The sequence below is a fragment of the Rattus norvegicus genome, chromosome 1, assembly GCF_036323735.1.
Source record: "Rattus norvegicus strain BN/NHsdMcwi chromosome 1, GRCr8, whole genome shotgun sequence".
NCBI lineage: Eukaryota > Metazoa > Chordata > Mammalia > Rodentia > Muridae > Rattus > Rattus norvegicus.
In genome coordinates, this window is record NC_086019.1 from 230,371,667 (window position 1) to 230,388,818 (window position 17,152).

At 43.1% G+C, this 17,152-nt stretch overlaps 2 protein-coding genes across 3 annotated transcripts in view; one reads left to right on the plus strand and one right to left on the minus strand.

The window, feature by feature from the left end:
- The window catches only part of LOC120100003 (40S ribosomal protein S12-like), a 673,396-nt gene that overhangs the window by 368,169 nt on the left and 288,075 nt on the right, over positions 1–17,152 (plus strand). The gene's annotated exons all lie outside the window — the stretch shown is intronic.
- The window catches only part of Mamdc2 (MAM domain containing 2), a 152,533-nt gene that overhangs the window by 81,185 nt on the left and 54,196 nt on the right, over positions 1–17,152 (minus strand). For both annotated transcript variants that reach the window (XM_039101390.2, XM_063281029.1), the window contains exons 3-4: positions 4,087–4,358; positions 2,486–2,570 (exon numbers count right to left, since the gene is read on the minus strand). In XM_039101390.2, coding sequence (XP_038957318.1) covers positions 2,486–2,570; positions 4,087–4,358 — 357 coding nt within the window. The remainder of the gene's footprint in view (positions 1–2,485; positions 2,571–4,086; positions 4,359–17,152) is intronic.

The window sequence follows — 17,152 nt, forward strand, 5'->3', positions numbered from 1 at the left end:
AGAATCCTAGCTGGTACAGTTGTCAGTGAGCACTGACAAATTTTATGATTTCTTTTAAAATTTCCACTGCAGTATCTGCCAACTGATGCTCAACATTTAGTGCCAAAGGCTGTCGCAGAGTGGAATAAAAAGCAAAATCCTTCTCAGTGCGCCAGGCACTAGTTTAAGTTTTTTCTACGAATTCACTTAATCCTCAACATAGCTCCTTGAGATAGATACTATTTATTATTAATCCGATTGCACTGATGGGGAATGGAGAGAAGAGGTGAACACAGCAAGGAGGGTGACAACCTGGCATCCTCTTTTTGTTTTGGGGCAAGAACTGAATGCTTCTTGAGCACCTAGTAGGGCAAACACACACACACACACACACACACACACACACACACACACACACCACAACACACACACCATACCACACACACACACACACACCACAACACACACACCATACCACACACACACACACACCACAACACACACATACCACACACATATACAACACACACATACCACACACATACACAATACACACACACACCACACACAAACAACGCACACACATACACACACACACATACCACAACACACACGTACCACACACATAATACACACACCACAACACACACGTACCACACACATAATACACACACACAACACACACACACACCACAACAGACACATACCACACACATACACAATACACACACACAACACACATAACAGACACACACACCACAACGCACACGTACCACACACATAATACACACACCACAACACACACGTACCACACACATAATACACACACCACAACACACACGTACCACACACATAATACACACACACAACACACACACACCACAACACACATACCACACACATACACAATACACACACAACACACATAACAGACACACACACCACAACACACACATACCACACACATAATACACACACCACACCACACACATACCACACACACACACATACCACAATATACACACACACACACACATACACAATACACACACCACACCACACACGCACACAACACATACACACACACACATACACCACAACATACACATACCACACACATACACAATACACACACCACAACACACACACCACATACACACACACACACACCACAACACACATGTATCACACACATACACAATACACACCACACCACACACACACCACACACACACACACACACACACACACACACACACACACACACACACCACAACACACACAGTGAGGGACTGATCCAGCAGGTGGAGTTTCTCAAGTGTGTCTGACTGCTTCTGTGTGTGGAGGGGCAGCACATAGACTACTCAAGGGAGGAGGCTGGACAGAAGTTCTCTGATCTGCAGAAAGTACATTATTTTTGTCTTGTTTTCTTCTTTGCATTAGAGGTATCGGTGAAAGACCAAACATAGGAGCCAGAGGACAGGGCATTCGCGTAGGCTCCTTGTTCAAAACCATCTTTGACCCTTCACTCCCTCAGTTCCGACTCCTCAGTCTTAATACTGTCAATGCTGAGACGTCTCTCAGACTTACTGTCTTTTTTTTCTTGTCTACTCTCTGACCCCCACTCCCAGTTTAAGGTCCTCATGCTATAATTCCTGCAAATCTGTGTCTCTTCTTGGATTTTCCCTAAGTCCTATGTATCTGCATTTTCTCCTAGTTCATGGACACCAGTGTCATCATCTGAAAGCCACAGCTGCATGCCTGTCCCTTGCAGGCTAACTCTAGCACCTCCCTACCTCATAATTCCAGAAACCAGGCTCCCTGCCCTGAGTCCCGTCTCTGTAAGAAGCTCCCTGAGGGTTACTGGCTGTTCAGCACCTGTATACTCGGATCTCACAGCCTCTGCCCTCAAAGAACACATTCCTCCCATGTGCCCTCAGCACATGCCAGTCCCTCACTATGGAAAGTGTTATGTCCGGTGTCTGATGAGGAATAGTCAGGCACCCATGGAGCAGGGCCTCTCCTCTCTTCCTGCCTTCTCAAAACTGTCACGCAGACACTTAATTGATCCTGCCCATACCAGCTGGGATCTAAGTGACAATGGAGATCATTAAGGTAGCAGCAGCAGTGTATCAGGAAAGTAGGTGACAGGATGGATTAACTGCTCTTCTGGCAAAGGCCACACACACACACACACACACACACACACACACACACACCAGTTCACAGCCTACCAGCAATTATTTTTATTAGAGCTGGGTGAGGTTAGAGAGCGTTGCTTCTACTCGTTAACCCAGCCAGTTAGAGCAAATGCTAATGAACCTTTCCACAGTGAAGACGGAGGATCAATGTCCCATCGTCAGGTGACCCTAGCAAAGAACAAATGCTGGTATTTTGCAGCATGCTCCATGATTCGGTTGGCCTTAAGGATCGATTTCCTGCTTTCTGGCTGTGGACTGTAGGAGGAGATTTGAATTCCACTGCCACAGTCAAAAACTCAACTCACCAATACAGTAGCCGGTTGTCATCTTGATTTCAAAGAGGGCAATGCTAGCTGTGTTTCCTTGTCCCAGGACACCTTCTATCAAAATCTGTATAACATACGGGGGAAAAGGAACCAGGCATCAAAACACTGTGTTTCTTGTCCAATATTTCAGTTTCTAGTCAGGAGTTGTTATTCAGTGTGGTTTATAGCTGCTGAACGAATTTTACTATGGACTGTGCCTGTGTGCACTCATATCTGTGCATGCATGAACACATACATATAACTGGAGGACTTTGGCGTGATAAGTCTCTATCAGAAGCCTGGAGTCCTATGCTCTTCAATGCTATCCCAACCTCCACATTCTCCTGTGTTCATGCAGGTGGTGGATAGAGTTCATATCTGGCCATGGTTCTCAAATAGCTTTTACTTCTGTGGATTTAACAGGATATTTTGCAAGTATTCAGGTAGATTTGGGGACTGATAACCATGGGAGGATGGTGAGAAATAGAAACTCAGACTCCCAATGTTCCTTTCCTCAGTTTAGCCACCTGTTGGGGAGACTCCCAGTAGACTGGGCTAGAGGGAGATGCTCTGTTTTAAAGCCTTCCAAAGAGGAGAGTTGAGCCTAGGAATGGAAGGCACTAGGAACAGTGTTCTCCCGGTGCCTCTGTGGTGTCCCCAATGACATTCCCATGCGTGCCATACTCTAGCTCTGTTGTAGCTCAGTTCCACACCCCACCTCTTACATCCTCTGCCTTCCTCCCAAAGCATCACAGACAGGACAATTAGCCTCTTTGAAGAGGAAAAGAAACATGACTAGTAAATAACTTTCCTCTCTCCAGGAGTTTTAGTGTTTCCTTTTATGATAATGCCTTGTTCAAACCTTGGAGCAACTAACACATTAGGAAGATAACATAAACATATTCCACAAACAATGCAGAAGGGTGAAGCAAATTTATTGGCAACAAAAATACCCCTGAAGATTCATTCTCACTGAAGAGATCAACTTAGGCACCATTTAGAGTCTTACTTTTTTTTTTTTTTTTTTGGTTCTTTTTTTCGGAGCTGGGGACCGAACCCAGGGCCTTGCGCTTCCTAGGTAAGCGCTCTACCACTGAGCTAAATCCCCAACCCCTTACTTTTTTAATAGATGGAGAAAGTCTGTGAAGAGATTCTTTTAAGGAATGAACAAATATTAACTTACATTAACTTTCCATTATTTGTTATAAGACAGTGGTTTTCAACCTGTGGGTTGTGACCTCTTTGGGGGGGTACAATGGCCCTTTCACTGGGGTTGCCTGAGACCATCAGAAAACACAGATATTTATTACAATTCATAACAGTAGCAAAATTACAGTTATAAAGTAGCAACAAAAATAGTCTTATGGGGGTTGGGGATTTAGCTCAGCGGTAGAGCACTTGCCTAGCAAGCGCAAGGCCCTGGGTTCGGTCCCCAGCTCCGAAAAAAAGAAAAAAAATAGTCTTATGGTTGGGGAATCACCACAACATGAGGAACCGTATTAAAGGGTTTAGCATTCAGAGGGTTGGAACCACTTCTCTAAGATCTCATATAGCACAAAGCATGTCGCATGCCTTACATCTTCCTTTTAAACCCCATTTACCTTGAATTTCTTGGAGCTGTTTTGAAGATCCAGACTGGCTATGAGCCAGCTGTCTGAAGGCTCCTTAGTGGACCAGAGCAAACGATCAAAACTTTCATCCTCAAATCTCACATACAGGTTCAGCTGGCTGGGCTCTGACACAGACCCCAGAGGTGTGGTTATCTGATAGACCAGGCGCAAACAGTTCCACTCCTCAGCCTGCAAATCAGAACTCAGCAGCACTGCCTTCTCCCCTTGCTTGGCAAAAGAGGTGTCCACATAAACATAATGACCTGAAAGGGAGAGGATCAAAGACAAGGAATTAAGTCTTTTGATGAGACTTGGAAAGAAGACAACTGTTTGGTCCGTTAAATCTGTAGGAAGACAGAGCTTGCATTGTCTCAGCCCAATGGCATTCCCTGAACGATGGGTCTTTGGTCTCCTGTGAAATGGCCATGTCTAGCTGTACCCTGTGGGCCTCACACACCCCATGGTGTATTAATGCATCCCAACACATTTGTAAAGGATATCATATGACAGCATCAAAGCCTGGACATCTCTACATGGTTTGACCATATGGTAGCCTCTTCCCCATATGACAACATGACAACAGCCTGAGGCTGAGATGTGGGCCTCTCAAGAGAGTGGAGTGCCCTGTCCAGTTTTGCATCACTTCAAGTCCTCTGAACTCTGATACAGGCCAATGTTTGGTGCTTTTTTATATCTCATCCACACTGGGTTCATTTAGCACACTGAACTAGGCCCCCTGGCTCCCACATGGGTAAGGTTCAAGCTCAGGGCATTGAATCTAGGGAGCAGTGTCAGCAGCCTGGACCCAAAAGACTCAAAATAGGATGACTTGATGTACTCTCCTTCCACAGTTCCCCCTCCCCTGAACAAATGATTTAATTTTCATTTAGCTTGTATCATTAGAATAGACTAAATTGATTTAGGTACTCAGCCTGGCTCTTGGGACTTAGCCAGACAAAGTGTAAGCTTTCCTTTTTTTTTTTTTAAATAAGAATTAGATTCCCTTTCCCTAGACTCTTTTCTAACCAAACATAAACCTCACGGCTTGGATATCTAAATAGAAAGTGTATAGAGTACATTGCAAAGGACTTGGAAAGTAGTAGATACAGGGCTACCCCCATTCTGCCTTCCTTTTCTAATTCCTTGTTTTCACTCCTCTTCCTCCTGCTACCTTTCACCCCATTCTTGTCCTCCCATTTTCTCTATTTCTCTGCCATCATATTCTATCTCTACCTCTATTCTGCTAATATGGATGAGTAGCCAACTGGCCAGGATATGGAATCATATTTCTACGGAGGAGGGAGCGGGTGTGGCGTGATGAAGCTAACACCAGTGTAAGCCTTCCACACGACTCTGGCCACTTGGACTCCTAGTCAAGTGATTCATTTGTTTATTGGTCTTTGGAAGTGAAAGTTGTAGACAGCATCTGTCTACATATGACGCTTCCACATCTGTGCCTGAATTAACCCATTGCCTTCTATTGTGTGGCTGCCCACTCCGCCCCTGGTAGATTGGGTCCCTAACACTGAACTCTTACCAAAACGCTCTGAGATACATAGGTTTTGCTTGATTTCCTTCAGCCCATCTTCCCACACTTATTGTCCCAAATGGCCATCACAGCTAGGATCTTGGCATCTGTGGCCAGTTCTGGCAGGTCAGCGGCAGCTCAGCAAATGATCAGCCTTCATGTAGGACACAGGATGCCATCTTCCTAAGTTGGAAGATTCCAAGATCAAGCTTATCCCCAGCAGGCAATCTTCACGTGGCAACTGCTCACGAGTAACAATGACTTTGAGAGTCACCTCAGGCCACCCATGAGGTAAGTCTGATCCTTAAAGCTATTACCACCACCAGGTGTTCTGTGTACAGCTCTTCCTCAGGTACCAGGCACTGCCCTAGAGGCATGGTGCCCATTCGCCATTCACAAGCTGTGGTGCCTGCTGGCTCTCAATCATGAAACTGAGCTCTAGAAACTGAGAGGTTTGTTAGTCAAGGTTTGGATCACTGTGATCTCAGGGGATGTGTACCTGCTACCCTGTTTTCATGTTTCTTTGTTCAGGACGTCTCAGTAGGCCGGAAGTGGAGTGGAGTGGAGAAGAGAGACTGTGTGCTGGTTAGATTTTTGTCTATTTGAGTCAAGCTAGTCATCTGAGGAGAGGGAACCTCAGCCGAGAAAATGCCTCCATCAGTTGGCCTGTAGGAAAGCCCATGGTGCATTTTCTTGATTGATGGTTGATGTGGGCGGGCCCAGCCCACTTTGGGCAACCAACCCTAGGAAGGTTGTCTTGAGGTGCCTAGGAAAACAAACTGAGCAAGCCAGTAAGCAGCATGGTTTCTGCACCAGCTTCTTCTTCCAGGTACTTGTCTTGTGTTCCTGCTCTGATTCCCCTCAGAGATGGTTCTCCTCAGCAAATTGAAAGTAGAAAGAAACCCTTTCAGGCCCAAGTTGCTGTCAGTCATGGTCTTCTTGATACCAATAAAGAGGCTAACTAAGACAAATGGGGAGGTGTGGAGAATGCTACTTTTCCTGCAGCTGTAAAGAGGTGGGAAGCGAGACATAAGAGAGGAAAGAAAAAAGTCCACACTGTGGCTGCCAGCATTTGTAACAAATCCCAAAGCTGCTGTTCTGGAGCCCAGCTTTCCTGGGCATTTCCCAGTCTCTCCTGCCTTAGTTCCCTCCCTCCTTCCTTCTCATATTCCAGCAGAAAAAGCTCAAGACTTAAGCTGAGGCATTCAAGTTGGCATCTGGAGTTATTAGGAGGGACCACTTCCACTCCAAAGAAATAGGGCTCACTCTCTAGGCTCCCCTTGCTCACCACAGAAAGTGCATCATAGGTTCCTTTGGCATGTTTGTGGGGGACGAGATGGGTCTAAGTAGAGCTCAAATGTTACCAAATGTGTGCAATAGTAGGTTCACAGCGCCCAACAATCAGTGATATCTGGACTTTTCGGTGAGGGCGGTTAGAAAGCCTGTGTTGAACGGGACACGGCAATGCACCCCTCTAATTCCTGATACGTGAAGGATCAGGCAGGAGGGTGACTTCATCTCAAAAAAGAAAATCTGTTGTAATGGGTGGTGGTTAGCATAGTGGTCCACAACTGGCTGAGGTTCTGAGAATACGAGAACACTGAATTCTTGGCCCTAAAAAGAACATATATACCAAATTCTCTTCCCTTCCCAGGCTCAGAGATCATTGTAGAAGAAGGAGTAGAAAGAGTGTAAGAGTCAGACAGAGGAGGCGGATGACTACAAGGGAGCATTGTCTCCTGGACACAGCAGGACAGTTGTGCACATATACTCCCAGTGGTTGCAATAGCATGCCCAAGACCTAAGCCTAAGCCAGACCAAATCCCAGTATGGAGCGAGGAGTTGGGTACACAATCCTACTAGGAGTCATGGAGTGGCCAGCAATTATGTTAGGTGCAAGGACAGGGTTGAGGGAGTTTTCTCCATTCTCCCATGGAAGACCACCCGCCCCCAAATCTGTCTAGACATTCTTTCTCACTTTGTAGTTTCTTGGAAGCATATGCTAATGATTGCTTGTTAAGAGCCTTTGAAGCATACTGCATTATTCAAAACACCTTGATATCAAACTGTCTGATAAAAATGGGCACAATTTATTGAGTGATTTTTTTGACATGTCATCCATAAACATTGATAGTTTCAAAATATTGAGATTCTACACCTCCAGTTCAGTTCTGGGTCAGGCTGTATGAATATGTCTACAGTTGTAGCAGAGTGTGTTCTCAGGTTTATCTACCCAGCAGAACAATGCATCCTCCTAGCTTAATTAACTAACTCAAACGTTCCTATCTTATCCACCACTGCAAGTCCAAGATCGCTGCTCTGAATCTCTGAGTCCATTTTTTCATATCCAGCATGGATCCAGCCTTAGGATCTTCTAAACACAGAGCCCCACGGGGCTGTTACTAATTAGGTTGAGTCAGCCCTGGGCTGAAGCTGGTTGCAGCAGTTACTTGGGGTTTCAAAGCAATACTGTATTTTGTGGTCATGCTACAGCTAAATTAAACTAGAAGGAACACGATATATTTAGAGGCGATTTGTGACATAGAGTGAGCAGGAGATGGCTTTAAAGTGACTTCTCCGTGCCATAACTAGCAAAATGCCTGTAGAACCTACTTTATTAAAGAGAAACAGACCACAGAAGGAAACAATATTCACGATTTATTTCACACTGGTTAGACTGACATCAGAACTCTAACTTCTACATAGAACTCGCTCGTCCTAGAATCTACCCTTTTAATACAATTCAGTGGTTTTCAGTGCAGTCACAAAGTTGTACAACCATCTCATTATCGTTGGGTTTGAGGACATTGGTGCCATCCAAACCAAATTTCTAAACTCATTCATACTCATCCTTCACTCTCCTCTCACCAGCTTCTGGAGACCACAGTCTAAGGAGCTATATAATTTGCCTGCTCTGGGAGTGGCTTGTAAGTAAAGTCTTATAGTACATAAATGGATGGCATCGTCCTTCAGATGTCTTCAAGGTTCGTCTGTGTTAGAATGTCATTCCTTCTTAAGATGAAGTCGTATTTTGCATCCTGCAGTCACCAGCTGACAGATGTTTGGGTTATTCTATCTTCTGGCTTTGATGAGCAGGGAGGCTATTATGGGCACACATTTGAGTTTTCAGTAGATGAATGTTCAAGTCTCTCACTGATGAGACCCTTATCCATTGATTGTTAGCTCATATGGTAACTCTATGTTTAGCTTTTTTGGGGGAAACTGCCAGAAAGTCTTCTATGGATGCAGTGTTTGCATCCTGCCCACAATGTATTCCTCCTATTCTTTACTTGTAGAGAGAACTACCTAAACCTGGGATTGTCCATTGGTTCTTATTAGCGTCATCCTGGTAAACATAGAGTGGTATCTGAGTATGCCCACTGCCTTGTGTTTATCTAATGATTTATGATACAGAACACCTTTCCTGTGTCTATTGGCTACTTGTATGCCTTCTTTGCAAACGAACATATTCGAATTCTTTGCCCATTTATAAAAATGGGTTATATGGGGTCGGTGAGATGGCTCAGCAGTTAAGAGCACTGGGTGCTCTTTCAGAGCTCCTGAGTTCAATTCCCAGCAACCACATGGGGGCTTACAACCATCTACAAAGGGACCTGATGTCTTTTTATGGCATGTACCTGCAGAAGACAACTCATACATTAAAAAATACCAAATAAATAAATAAATTTGTCATTTACTATTGAGTTTTAAGTCCGTTAGTTGTTCCAGAGAGTGGGAAGTTGGTACTACATTCTCACTTCCTTTAGGTTTGGAGCAAGGCCAGGTGTTTGCTCAGCCAGCAGATGAGCTGTGCATACACGTTCAACGCTGCTGTGAGAACAGTCTCCTCTCACTTCCTTCTTTTGATCTTAAATCTGATAGCTGTGCCCTCTAAGGTGAGAGGCTCTTCTTTTTCCTCCATCCTCAGCAGTTCCTCAACTCACAACTGGTTCCCACCTAGTGTTCATGCAAAGACAAGTCTAGCTTCCTCCTGGGAGGGAGACTCTGCCTCAAATCTTGTAAGGCGGGCCCAACAGCAAAGCTCACACTCCTCTCCTGCTGAGCTCTTAGGGTTCCTCGTATGTATGACAGTGGCACTTCCATATATTCATTTTAAAAGTAGATTTTAAATTAAAATATAATGACAGCACTTCTCTCCTCTTTCCTTTCTTCATTCAGTCCCTGCCATGTCCTCTCCCTCCGCCCTTCCTGTGCTCCTCCACTCTAGGACTGATAGCCTTCTTTTCTCTGATTATGACTGTTGCATATTCATATGCATGATCATTCAAATGCAACTTACAGAGTCCATTTTTGTTATTTGAGTGTATAAAATGGTTGTTGATGTTGTTGGCTTCTTCCACAAGGCTGTAGTCTAGCCCCTGAATCCAGACTACGATATTCTTGCCCGCTTTCCTGATGCCTTTCCCCCTCTGGATCTCACTCTGACTAAGGGACCGTATAGAGTGGTCATATGGAGCTGGCACGTCAGCCAGACATTGGCTCGGACTCTAGCCACACCGTTTAGAAACCCTGTCATTTTGGGCAAGTTAATTATAGGATTTGAGATTCACTTTCTCCACTGGTAAGATGGGAATGCTAAAAAAACCACTGATTTTGTAGCATTTTTAAGATTCAATAAGAGCATACATATATAGTACAGTAATCAGCATATTGTCAAGCTCCTAATAAATGTTAGTGCTTATGGTCCCAGTTACCCAATCAGTAAGATCTTTTGGATGCCTGGCAACCTCGCTGTCACCTTATGCTGGGTGGAACTCTTGGATACCAGCGACTCTCTATTCTGCTGCTGCAGTGGCCTACCCTTCTGATCTGGTAATCATCTGCTCCACTGCACAGGTGACCCCTTCTGCCCCTCACAGCTATATCCATTTGGCTTCTCTGCTACTGGGTACACAGCCTTTCTCATGCCTAACTTCTCCTTAGCTGGCCATCCCATTGCCCAGCTATGCTCTGCATTGAACCATCATCTCTGGAGTCAGCAGCTGATCAAAGCATTCTGCAGAGCAATGCATCCAAACCGAGTGGCACTCATTCCTCTCTACAAAGGACCAGATTCCTATTGTGGAGACAGGCTCTTCCAAAAACGTGTATCCTAATTCTGTATAAGCCACAAACTTACATTTGAAAGAATTGTGATTTTTTTTTGGTATATCAAAGGCTTATCAAAAAGAAAATTCTCTGAATATCTATGGAAAATGCAGTGCATAAGGGTTCTCAAAAAAAGGTGGCCATGTAGAATGGTTAAGAGCGTTAAGAGCTCTTGCAGTGGACCTGAGTTCTGTTCAGTCTTCATGCTGGGCAGCTCACAGCTGCCTGTAACTCCAGACTAAAAGTCTGATACCTCTGGCCTCCTTGGGTACCTGCAATCATTTGTACATTCCCCTATACACATACCTAAAAATAAACATTTGATTATTTGAAAATAATTGGAATAATATTCTTCAAATGTTAAAGGAGCTCTAGTAAACAGTTGAGTATTAGTATCCAGTTTTCTCAATCCAATTCATAATCATCAAAAAAATCTACTGATTACTTCTAGCAAAAATACTTTTTGAAAATCTATAGCACAAAAACCTGTCATTTTCATATTCTTTCTTGTTTGAGGTTCCAAATTTTCTGGAATGTTACCCTGCTATTATTTTTTAAAAAAAAACAATCACAATTTTAGTAATACAAAAAGGAGCAAAACTTTTAGGAACTCTTAAATTATCTGTTAAGAAACAGATTCAGCTGAGCATAGTGGCAGACCTCAGCTGCTCTGAGGCAGAAGTAAGGGAGCACGAGTTCAAGGCCAGCTGTAGGAAGTTCAGTGGTTAAAGTGATCGAAAAATATGCACAAACAAGGTCCTGTGCTCAATCCCCAATATAAAAGAGGAGAGAGGGAGGGGGAAGGGGGGCAGAGAGAGAGAGAGAGAGGGAGAAGGAGGAGAGGAAAGAGAGAACACTCATATTTGTGATTGAATAGATTCATCTTTATTCTTGTATCTTATTCCTATCAGATCATCCTAGGAAGCAGAACCAGAGAGTCACACAACTTAGTCTATCACTTCAAGATCACAGCCAGAAACACAAGACATGGCTCACAATGGCCCTTTCCTCGTACGGTGCTGTCTCCAAGTACTTTCTTCTTTACCACATTTGTTAACTTATATTTTCACAATTATATTCATATTCCTATAAGAAGAAAAGCTTATATTCCATCACAGTGACTTATATCCTTGATAAGAAGTGGGTTATTTCTGTTGTGAACAAAATTTTGTTCTTTTTTCTTGATGTTAGTATCCAATGAGAGCAGATGCTTCTATGTGGGAACTTTTGAGACCTTTCTATTAGTATTATCCGTACTGGGGACACAACCACTAGATCTTAGCACATTGCCTCTAATACTGAAAGTTCTCAATACATCATGTTTTCTAACATTTACATGTCTTAAAGCTGATCTATAGCAGTGTACTGTTTTATGGTCTGTGCAGTAGTTTGCCATGTCTGATAGTTGACCTATGGTAATGTGTCTTCCTTCCTCACATGAACTCACTGGATACAACCAAAAATATTTCCAGCCGCATTCCAATTATCAGAGACACTTCCGTTCTGAAGACCTCCCAACTCCAATGTAAATAAATAGTCCTGGATGTATGACAGTAACGGCACGGAGGTTTACAGAGCCACTCTACAAAGGGTATCACCAAGAAGAAGGCCACAGGGTAAATCTTTGATGTAACTCATTTTCACAAAGGATTTATGGATTGTTAGTGGCTGGACAACACAGTGCTATATACTAGTTGATAAAAATCTGCCCACTAGGCTTCCAGACCCCTATTGGATAGCAAGGGCCACTCAACTGGGTGTTCATGGCTTCACAACCTTTCCCAGTATGTTTTCAATGGCAATGGTTTCTCTGTTCTCTTGCTGCCATCTGAGATCCCTAATAATGATATGTGTCCCAGAGACTTCTCTTTCTGAATCAGTGAAAGTACATGAAACCCTTGGCTCTAGATTTATTTTTGTTCAGGGAATGAGATTTGAGAAGTATTAACTTAGACCCAACTGTCCAGAGAAAGCTGTGTTCTGAGGATGTTGCTTTGAACTGCCTCCTTTATAGGCAACCCACTCCTAAAGTGTAATGGAGAAAGTGTTCTATAATTGAGAAAGAGTGAACAAACTTTGCAGCTCTATGTGGGCCCTCACTGCTAAGAAACTCCTTCCAGAATAAAATCTAGCATGGCAAAGAGCTCGCATGTGGGTAACTTCAAATACTGTTTTAAAGCAGAAAAAAAGGGGAACCTGCATTTAAAGAGCAAAACAAAATTACAGTGTACACATTTCCCTTTGAGCTCAACACACAAGGCCATGGCAGGGCGTGTCCTCTTTCTGTACAGAAATGGACTTTGCAGTGTTCATTGCCCCTTCATTAAACTCTAATCTTAATAGAGCCATCATGGATGGCTACGCAGTGTACAACTCTAAGTGTGCATGATGATCTTGTTTGTATGCTTCCCTTCCCAGGCAGTCTTTGCTAACCTCCAGCTACATTATTGGATATGTCCTCTAAGCTCTTTTTGGCACCCGTTATATTAATTTATATTTGCCTAGTTCCTTGTCTTTGCATATTTAAGGGCTTTGCATATTTAAGGGCACCCAGCATATCTACTTGGCTCTTAGTAGGTTTATATTCTCTATTTTTAAATGAATGAGTAAACTCCTTCCTGACAGTAGGTTTTCATATATATATATATATATACATATGTATATATATATGTAATCACTTTCACTATGGAGATTTCTCATTAGTTTCTAATCTTATAATAATTACTCACTGTTATTCCTAAAGTTCACTCCAGGAAATACGACATTTAATGGCAGCTAGTATCTTCACTAGTGACTCATGCCACACTTAACTACTTTAACATATGCCCCTACAGTTTATGTCTTTTGAAACATCAACCCCTTAATACATTAAGATATGCAAAGAAGCGTTAAAACCACAATTCTTTGCCTTGCCGGAATGTGGAGTTTGTGAGAAGCATTCAGAAGGCATTCCAACGTATGACATTTCCACATTAAAGAGAGCAATGCTTTTTATTTTGTTTTTTAATTAAACTCCCAAATTGGAGGCATTACAAAGGACAGAGATCAGCACTTTCTGGAGCAGTGACTGCACAGCTGTCTCCAAGAACGTTGTCAATCCCCCTGACATCAGGAAAATGTCTCATTGTGGCTAACACTGCAAAAGTTGTGTCAAAAGATTACAGAATGTTATGAGGGCTTAAGGAGGCTGCCAGCAGAGATCTCCAATGTAAACAGTGGCCAACACTGGAAACTGCCACTCAGATGTCTGTCTGCACTTTTTCTTTAGGGCTATGCAGGGTGTGGTTTAAACCCTGCTGACCTCAATAGCAGTTCTGGAAGAGAAGTTTACCTTAGCAACTACCAACAGGAAAGCCAGTGATGAACCCGCAGGGTAAGGTCATGAGGCTGTTGGAAAGGGAACACAGATTACAGAGCTTGAGCAAATCAAATAAGGGGGGGGGGCCTCCATTGTGAGAGTGTTGCACTGTTAGACAGCAGCTCTCGGAACATTTTCTAAAAGATACCCCTAGGATATACTGACATGCTTCTCTATTTAACATAGAAGAGCTTGGTCTGATGTCACAGCCCTCTAATGCCAGCAGTGGGGAGACTGAGTCAGGGGAGATTGTGAGTTCAAGGTCAGCCTGATCTCTCTAGAGGGTCCCTTGATGGAAACGAAAACAGTAAAATAAAGAAAAACAAAGTAAATTCGGACAGTGATGACGTCAAGAACAATGGGAACCGACCTCACCACCAGTCTCTTAAGTATATTGGGAAGGGAAAAGGCGTCCTGCCTCCATGAGAAACGTGTTCTTTATTAAGACAGGAGGCTCAAGCTCTCTGTGTAACTGCACTGCTTAATGACACTGCTCAGAGCAGAGCTGAGTGTTTTTGCTCATGAATTATGTAAGACAGTTTGTCAAACGAAGTGATGCACATTTCAGCTTCTTTCAGACCAGAAGAAAATGTGCATGCCTATGAAGGTTTCACTATGGTGTGTACAAACAAATATATCTGAATATACAGATGTGTATGTATGTGTATATTGGCACGTATCTCACTATTAAAATATTTACATTTTCTTGTCTCAAATTCTGCATCATGTACATGATGAAGAAGAATAGTAAAAAGGGACAAGATAAATATTTTATTTAAAAAAGAAACAAACAGATGTCAACACATTTCATCTTGATGTACTGTATAGAAGATGCAAGATAAGATATATGGGGCTTGACGAGGGTCACTGGGTGAGATGTTTGCAGGCAAACATGAGGACCAGGGTTCAAATTCCATATAAAAGTGGGGGGCAGAAGTACATGTCTGTAATCTAGTGCTTCTGCAGTAACATGGGAGACAGGAGAATGCCTGGAACTTTGCATGTCAACAACAACAGCAGCAGCAGCAGCAGCAGCAACAACAACAATGAAACCTCGTATGAAACCAACACCGAAGGTTGTCCTCTGATCTTCACACATGTTCAGTGGAACCTGTGCAAGTCTGCACATAACACACACGAATGCACACATATCCACATACAAGTGCACACACATCAGACACACACACAAGAAGATATGATGTTCAGTAGTAGAAGCATGATATTAGAAAGAAGAGAAAGAACCCCCATAGTATCTGCAGAATGAGCATTTTGCTCTGCAATCGCAGTTTTTAAAACTTTTTAAAAGTGCAAGTAAAATGCCGTGGTCCATTGATTGACAGAGCAAGGGAGAGCAGCTAGGATGAGCAGGTGGAGCACACAGTTTTATCCAGAACATTGTTGTTTAGCACAGGTTTACCTATCAATTCTGTTTCCTCTCGAACCCCTGGAGTAGGGTATCTGAACCTCATGGTGTTTTGGAAACCTCTATCACAAGTAATTCCGATCTTCTCAAAACTAGAGGCTCAGCACCTTGTGCCTAGGTCCTGTTTGTTTCTAATTGTCACAGTTTGCTGGGTATTTGGTAAAGGACAGGCAGCCCTGTTCCCTGTGTCCATGTAAGCCCTCCTTTGTGAAACAGTCTGTATCCACCAGCCTTCAACCTCATGCGTGTCAGCATCTCTGCAGGACACACAGACGCCTTCTAAGTGATTCTGAAGTGGCATCTGGAGAAGTGTTCTTTTTAACTGCTTTCCCAATTAGATCTTAAGCATACCACACATTCATGTATGGTTAACTGTACTTGTTCTATTCACCTCTAGCTTCAAAGTGTGGCACAGAGTAGGTGTTTGATAAGTTAACTAAGCAGCGGACCCTTCTACACAGAATTGTAGAAGAATTCTACATCTTCTTGCTCAGTTTTAGAGACCTGATTTGTAAATAGTTTGGAGCCAGCTCGAGCCTCTCTCATCAACCCCATGAAAAAGCTGGACCCTTTTGTTTCTCATTTGATGGATTGCAGAAGCCTGGCTTGGATACTGTATTCTGCCTAATGAGCAGTGGGCTCCAGAGTCACTCAGATGGCCAGACAGAGCAGTTGGAACTATTGATGCATGTTCTAAATATTGCACGGCACATACTGACCTTAAGAGACTTCGTTACTTATTTGCAATTCTGATTTAACAGGGCCTCCTGCAACCCTTGGTCCTAGGCTGATTTTTTTAATAAGCCAAGGCAGTGTGTGTGTGTGTGTGTGTGTGTGTGTGTGTGTGTGTGCATCACACCTGTGTGTAAAGAATTGCAGGAGTGATGTCTTTCACACTCAGTAGCTGGTTATTTTTTAAATAACTAATACAAAATAGTACACAGTTAGAAATATAAGTCAACCGATGAAGCTTCTTATCCTGGAATTCTGGGACATTATTCCACAGGTGCTTGTTTGTATACAAATACACAGACCCTTTGTAGTGGTTTGAATGAAAGGATCTCCCCATAGGCTTAGATGTTGAACACTTAGATGTCGCTGGAGGAAGGCTTCGGGTGTTTAAAGGATTCCCGCCATTTCTAGTTGCTCTCTATGCTTTGTGCTTCCAGTTCACACGTGAGCCCTCACTTCTCCACTCCGACCTACATGCCTTCACTCTGCCGTCATGAACATAATCACTGAGGACCATAAGTCCAAATAAACTCTCTTCTATAAGTTGTCTTGGCCATGGTGTTTTAGCATAGCAATAAAACAGTAACATACAACCATGTATGTAAACAATCGATTTTACGCTTCATGCAAATGATTAAAACGCCCTTCTATGCCATTTTCCTCTGAATATACTTTAGAGATTTTATTATCTGTCATTCACCTATTATTTATAGATCTATCTAACTATTTATCTATCTTTCTGTTTTGTTTTGTTTTCTCCAGGCTGCAGATCAAATGCAGACACATTCTATCTCCTGGCTCTGCCTCAGCTTGGTCCAGGGCTATGCCAGAATAAGACGCACATTCTAAGGCCTCGCTATAGAGAGCAAGAAAGGGGAGGAGAGAGGGTCCACAGGTTCAGTCCACT